The 7,287-nt window shown below is 29.8% G+C and overlaps 1 protein-coding gene across 1 annotated transcript in view; it reads left to right on the top strand.

Moving 5' to 3' along the window:
* LOC117178964 (trypsin-like) overlaps positions 1–2,227 on the top strand; it is an 8,218-nt gene extending 5,991 nt beyond the window's left edge. The window contains exons 2-3 of the mRNA XM_033370560.1: positions 569–1,004; positions 2,083–2,227. Coding sequence (XP_033226451.1) covers positions 569–1,004; positions 2,083–2,227 — 581 coding nt within the window. The remainder of the gene's footprint in view (positions 1–568; positions 1,005–2,082) is intronic.
* Positions 2,228–7,287: the final 5,060 nt, after the last annotated feature.

Raw genomic sequence — 7,287 nt, 5'->3', positions numbered from 1 at the left:
ATAAAACAGTTGAATTTTCAACAATATAGATAGATTTTCACTTGAGATGAAAATGTCAAGCAACCAAAAGAGATTAGTTTTCAATCAGAAATTTGTACCCCCCAATTAAACAAAAAAAATTGAATTTTCCCCCGAATAAAAAGAATTTTTAAACGAGAAGGATGAATGTTGACCGAATTGTCGAACTTTGAAGAAAATGATTCAGTTTTGAGCCAGGTAGTATAATTTTTGACAAAAAAAAAGAACCATTAACAACAAATTTCATTGTGGGCGTCGCGACTAGAAAGAATAAGTAAGTACTCGTACGTTTCCGGATTTCCCAGTAACTGCATATCGAAGCACAATTTTAAAAAAGTATATTTATACCAAATTGAAAATTTTCTATTTTGCTTTTTCTCCAACCGAGTATATAAGAGACCGCTCTCTTTCGAATTTGCCATCTATGATTTGTTGGGTTTGGAGAGGGGGAAGATAGGAAGGAAGGGGAAATTAATTTTGTATCTATACAATTTAATATAGATAAAAAAATGAAAAGCGCTAACTGAGAAATTGTTTTGAACCATTGCAGAACAAGCATTCTACTTTCATATCCGTAAGAAGCGTATCGTTGATTTAACACGGAAGCGAAGTAGACCAGCGACGATCGAAACCTTTCGTTTTGTTGTCAGTGTTCAAAGAAATGGCGAAAACATATGTGGAGCTAGCATATTATCGCCTACTGTTGTCATAACTGCAGCTCACTGCCTTAAGAACCTTGCTATGTACTGGATTTTATCTGGTTCCTCATACAATGATCGTGGAATACCTCACAATATAATAAGGACAATATTCTACCCAGGATATAGCCTGGAAGATCTTTCGCATGATTTGGTTTTGCTTATAATTTCTCCAGCTATCGACTTGGAGCACTCACCTAATCGAAATATAATTCTGTATAATAGAGATGTAATACCAGCAGGTACTCCTGGTACTGTTATTGGTTGGGGATCGACCAGTCTAAAACGGTAAGATATATGCAATGTAATAAATACAGAGTAATATAATATTCAGAGTAACCACTGTACCGAGAAATAATTTCAAGTTGTCTGCATTATCTTTAGTATTTTCTGACCAGGAATTGTTTTAATTCGATAATAATTAAACAACAAAACTGGTCAAAAATTAAATTATGTGAGTGTTTTAAACTATATTATAATTATAAACAAAAACATATTTATAATTTTTATATCCAAAGAGCAATTTTCAACACTAAAAAAAATGTCTGGTTAAATCAACCAGAATTCTCGTTAAATATGACCTTACTTTTTCTGGTTAATTTAACAAGAAAAAATAGTAAGGGCATATTTAACCGAAATTCTGGTTAATTTAAACAGATATTTTTTTCAGTGAATGGAAACATTTTGTTATTAAAACTTGCTTTCTATTTGAAATGCTTTAGTCAGTTATCATAGGTAAGCTTATAAAAACAACAATTTTTAAAAATTGAAAAATCTGAAGATTTCATAATTTCAGATTAAAAATTCATACTTAAATGAAACAATTTGAAACTAATAGTTTAATCTTGAATCATTCAAAAATGAAAGTCTCAGTCAGGGATGGGTATCTAACATGCCTTAAGTATGTTACACGGCTTTCTGCATGTATGTTATTATTAGATATGATAATACCTAACAGTATGACATTATTAGATAGAACGTCAATCGAATGTGTGTATTATGGTTTTCTACACTTTTAGGGGTTTTCCACATTGTTATGGTATTTTATCTCATTTAAGAAATACACGTCGAAAAACCTTGAGTGATGCGTCGATGCACAATTTTGGTATAAATAGCTAAACCATTTTTAGTACTTTCTTTAAATCTGTATTGACCCCAAAGATAAAATTGTAGAATTTTTAAACTCATAATAATTGTAAATGAACTGATAACTTGGTTTGAAAATGTACAATTTGACATTTTTCGGTTTAAAGATCTCGTAATGATAAATAATTTTTCAGTTTTGATGTCATCTCCTTTAGTGTTGTAGCAAATTTTTGTGTTTTAGATATTGTTTAACTTTTAATTTTTAATTTTTATACTTCAGATATAGATATTTACCACGGGACTTTTTTTTGTTACAATCTGATTTCAATGAGAAGGTATTGGGATCTGAACTCTTGAGGGCACCTCTAGCAGCAAAAGCAATATTACCGGTGACATTAGGTAGACGTCTCATAAGACTTATGTAAAAAGATTGAAAATTAGTCTCAAACCTTAAAAATGAAGGTAAAAGTAGCTCAAATTTGTGATTTCACCAAATCTACACCGGCATTTACAAAAACTTCGTAGAAGGATCCCTGGCGGACCGAAGGAACCGAATGGAGCCTCCACAAAGTACCCGTAAAGACCCCATTCGGTTCCTTTTTAATAAAATCGAAAAAACAGAAAAATTAACTTTTAACTTGTTGAAATTCGGATTTTACCTTAAAATTCCGTATAGAAGGTCACTGAATAATCACAATAGTTTTTTTTGCAACGGTAAAAAGCTTTAAAAAATAAAAGACGTATAACGCCTTTTGACTGATACTTACAGGCGATGCGTTTGAAGTGTAGCAGTCAACAGGCGCTATACGTCTAATTTTTTAAAACTTTTTACCGTTGCAAAAAAAAACTATTACGATTATTGCGTGACCTTCTATACGGAATTTTAACGTAGAATCCGAATTTTAACAATTTAAAATTTGATTTTGCTATTTTTTCTAGTTTATTAAAAAGGAACCGAATGGGGTCTTTACGGGTACTTTGTAGAGGCTCCATTCGGTTCCTTCGGTCCGCCAGGGATTGCATTTTATTTGCAAACTTAGAATCTAAAACTCTTGTTGTCTAAATAATAAATTCTTTGATTTTTCCCGTCATAAACATGTAAAATGTAATATTAAGTATTGACATTTCAATGAAAAATTTAAATCATATCAACTTGAAATGACAAATCAGCAGTAACTTTTTTCAGATTTGAGGTTATGTTGATATATTTGTACATAAAATAATATTTTTATTCAGAACCTGCTTTGATTATTTTCACTCAGAATGCTGAAAAATCATTGAAGAATAAAAACGATAAATACTTGACGATGATTATAACTTTTTCTTCAAACTTTTTTATTGACAATGCAACAAGCTTGAAAATCCGTTTGAATTTCGTGCATTTTTTACTTCATTCTATTTTATTTCTCGAGCCATACCATCAGTAAATGCTGTAAATATACTATAAGATTATTCATATATTTTTTAAAATAGGAGTTTATTTACATTTCAGAAAAACCGAACAGTTTCTTGCTTTCGAGCAGTAGAAGAGCAACCAAACACACAACAAAACACTTTTCTCTTCGATTTTCGTGGCGAAAACTACATTGATAAATTTTGATTTATTTTATTGGTAACTTTTTATTTATCACTTTTTATTCTTATCCCAGTTTTACTGTAAAAAACGCTGTAAAACATTTAGAAGCATTATTTTCGTAAATTCGCCTACACTTCCCGTCAAAATTTACCTACGCTCAGGGCTTTCCTATTCTGTCACTAGGTGGCTTTCGGATCCCAATAGGTTTTGTACATACATAGTAGGTGTCTGTACGGCGTTGGGAAATGAAAAAGGAGGTAATAAAGTCCACGTCTCTGCTTTATTCCGGTTGGAAATTTTGAGAAAAAAATTGTTTTGAAGAAAATACCAGTGGAAGTTTTCTTTCCCAACTTACGTCCACACGGAATGAGATATCGTGTTAAAAATTTGGCACGATAAATAGAAGGCATGCAAGAATATGTCTCTGGTCCTAAATAATTAGAATACTGAAAAAGTTACTATTTTGTAGAAATACCGATCGTGCTGTCGTCAAACCCTGCAAGCAATTTGCAATGTTGTCAATGGGCTGGTTATGAGGTTTATATTGATCAAAGTGGGGCAAAACAACAAAAATCGCTCACGAATATTGTACACAAATAATCCAACAACTAATGTTTGCACTTTTGACGCAAATAAACAAATTGAAATCATTAAATGACATGTGTCTGACATACATATCAGCTGTTTCAGAACAGCACTAGCGCAGCGAGTAGACAATTTCGAACTTCTACGGGTCTGTGGGTAAAACAGATTGCATGATTACCGACAGAGAAAGTGAGAAGTCAAACTTCTGCTGTAAAGACTGCATACGTCCGTCGATAATAATTATTTTCATATATAAACTTTTTTCTTTCACCAACTCTTTGCAAGGCAACAAACGATCCTTTAATATTTATGGACATTTCCCGGAAAAAATTTACGCGTTATTCAAACTTTTATTTTTCGATATGGATGAAAAAATATTGATCTTAGGACTGACTTTATCAGCTGTTATACTCATCACATGGCCTTAAGGAGCAAAATTATACAACTGAAAACGATCTACTAATTTTGTTGTAACTATTTTTTATAAGATGCATAGTTTTTGTATTGTGCATGAAAAATATATTATATGAAAATCTATAAGAGATATGAAAAAATGTCCAGTAACGAAATTTTTCACCTCTAAAAGTTCTGCAAACTTTCGAGAAACTATTTTTAGATAATATGGATGGTTGGTATTTGAATCGTAAAAAATTGAATTAAAAATGATCAGTTCTACTTTCCGGTCAAACTATGCAAAATAAGAAAGGAAAACAGACAAAAATTGTTCATCCAAACAAAAGATTTACAAATTTTTTGTTGACAATTTTTTGATAATAAGTAGATAGGTAAGCAGGTTTCTAGATCAATACTCCTACATTACCGACATTATCGACATCAGAGGGTCCGAGAAAACGTAAACAGCTTCAAGGTTATTTATTATGAGTAAGAAAAGGTTGATTTATTGCTTCCTTATCGATAAAAATTAATTTAATGCGCGTAAAAGATGCAGGTGTACAGGTAAAATTTGATATGGAGGGCTATGTACGACATTTTGACATCGTATGGTATCCTGTTTTGTTTATTAATTTGGTTTATTGGTTCCTTATAAATAATACATTCAATGACAAAATAATTCCTTTATTTAATTATTGCGCAAATAACTCATGAAAAATATTATACCGCAGTCTAGAACCTTCTAGAACTTCAGGAAAATCAGGCAGATTTATTATTAGAGTTAATAAAACTTACTTCACAGAATTCGAGAATGTTCTCCAACTGTACTGGTTCGTACTCGTGCTAAGTTTCTAGAATATTTTTGTTAACGCCATCAAATTATACGACGCAGTTTTTTGAAACGAATTTTGCATAATCAACTTCAAGGTTATTTATGATTTTCATGTCGAGTTACATTTTTTACTTTGGAAACCGTGAAATCCTAAATTTGTCTAGACTTGTTGATTTTAAAATAGAACCTTCTAGAACTTTAAGACAAAGAGGGAAATATATTAATAGTTATAAGGATAGCAAACGTGTATTTATGAAATGTGAGCTTCAAATACATGTTTCAGTTGTAATCAAGAGTCAGAATTATTCACAACGCTATAAAATCATTATAAGAATCTGAGAAAAAAATATAGTTTTATTACATTTGAGTTTTGTCATACATAAACGATGCATTTATTTAAAGACTATATTGTTGGATTAGTATAATTCATGAAATACCGTGGTCATATCAGAAGAGATATAACTCCTGCTCAATTTTGTTCAGATGTATGTGAAAGGTTGATGAAACTTTCCTTGCAGTTGCAAAAATCTAAACAGATGAAAAAGGAAAAGCTGAAGTAGATTAAGTTAAGTAAACGTTTAAAAACGTATTTTCAACTATCATGTTAATTTTCGCATCATATGTAGGATTAAGTTTTTATTTTTACAAAAAAAATCGATTTTGAATACTGTATTCAAAAACTTTCGCTCGAGAGTGGGCTTTTGTCTCATCTTTAATTAGTCATTAATATTTTGCATTTGATATATTATTACGTTTTTTAAACTATTTTTCATTTATATATTGGTTATGTAAATGAATATTGACTTATCAATAAAGTGAAATGATTATAAAATAAAATTACAAATTCAAAAAATTTCTTTCTGTTAATTTTCAATAAAACAAAAATATGTGTATATATTGACTTTAAAAAATTTGAATCATTTAACAATAATACATATAAATTACAAAATATATATTAACTTTGTGACCGAGTTAATACTTCCAAGAAAAATATTTTTTACCAGCTCGTACAAAATATTAGTTATATTCTGTAAGATACTGATTAGAAAAATTTAATTAAACATTTCAAAACCTACCTATTATTATATAAAACGTATACAAAAATTACTGGTCAAACTGAGCAAGACACATACATTTCTTAGATGGTCTCGTTTTTCGCTGAATGATATATTTATCTCGCGATCGATAATATATTTACCTCTTGCTACGCTTTCGATCTTTGTGCACAGACATTTTTAAACTCAAGGTGAAAGCATCGGTTTTCTGTAATTGGCTGTTCATTTTCTGCTTTCTGACAAAGAAATAAAGCCACAAACAATGAAGAATATAATCGACATATAGAAATGGATCGATAACGCTGTATGTTGAGATCCTCTAGTTGGTCATTGCTTGGAGTAGTTAATTTTGTAAAAACATTATGTAATTATTGAAATAATTAATTATTGTTTATTGACTATATTTTTAAAAATTGAGCCATAGATGTCCAATTTTTTCCCAAATTTGTATTTTATGCTACTTTTTGTGGAATAATTACATCATTTTGATACATTTCTTCTAATCTTCAACAAATTTCTATTTGTTTCAACTATTTTAATTTGCTAATGCAGTTTTTTGTCGATAACTTTTAAAAAATGAAATCAAATAACATACATACAATTTTTTTACTGTATAGTGTATAGAAAGGATATATTAACAATTTTTTCAACAAGTATAATTCGTTTAAGCAATAATTTTTCTGAAAATATGTTAAAAATCGTATTTTTTTGATTAAACATAATATTTAATAATTTCGAGGAGTTCTAAGTTCTATTAAAAGCTTTATGTTATTATTTACACAAATTTTATTCGTTTAAATAGTTTTCTATTAAAAATGTGGAATAATATTATAAATTATAACAAGTAGAATTATTTTCGTAAATATGTCATAAGATCGTAATAAAGACGTTCTAATCTAGTCCCATAAAGTATATCTTAAAGATGTTATTAGAAAAGCCTAAGGATGTCTTTAAAAGGTCCTATGTCTGGCATTTCGTCGTCTTAAGTATGTCTTGAAAGGATATCCAGGAGACAATGTCCTAAGGATGTCCCTAGAATGCATT

This window comes from Belonocnema kinseyi, chromosome 1, assembly GCF_010883055.1.
Source record: "Belonocnema kinseyi isolate 2016_QV_RU_SX_M_011 chromosome 1, B_treatae_v1, whole genome shotgun sequence".
NCBI classification, from domain to species: Eukaryota; Metazoa; Arthropoda; class Insecta; order Hymenoptera; family Cynipidae; genus Belonocnema; species Belonocnema kinseyi.
The sequence above is the reverse complement of the archived record's forward strand: the minus strand, read 5'-3'. Positions and strand labels throughout refer to the sequence as shown.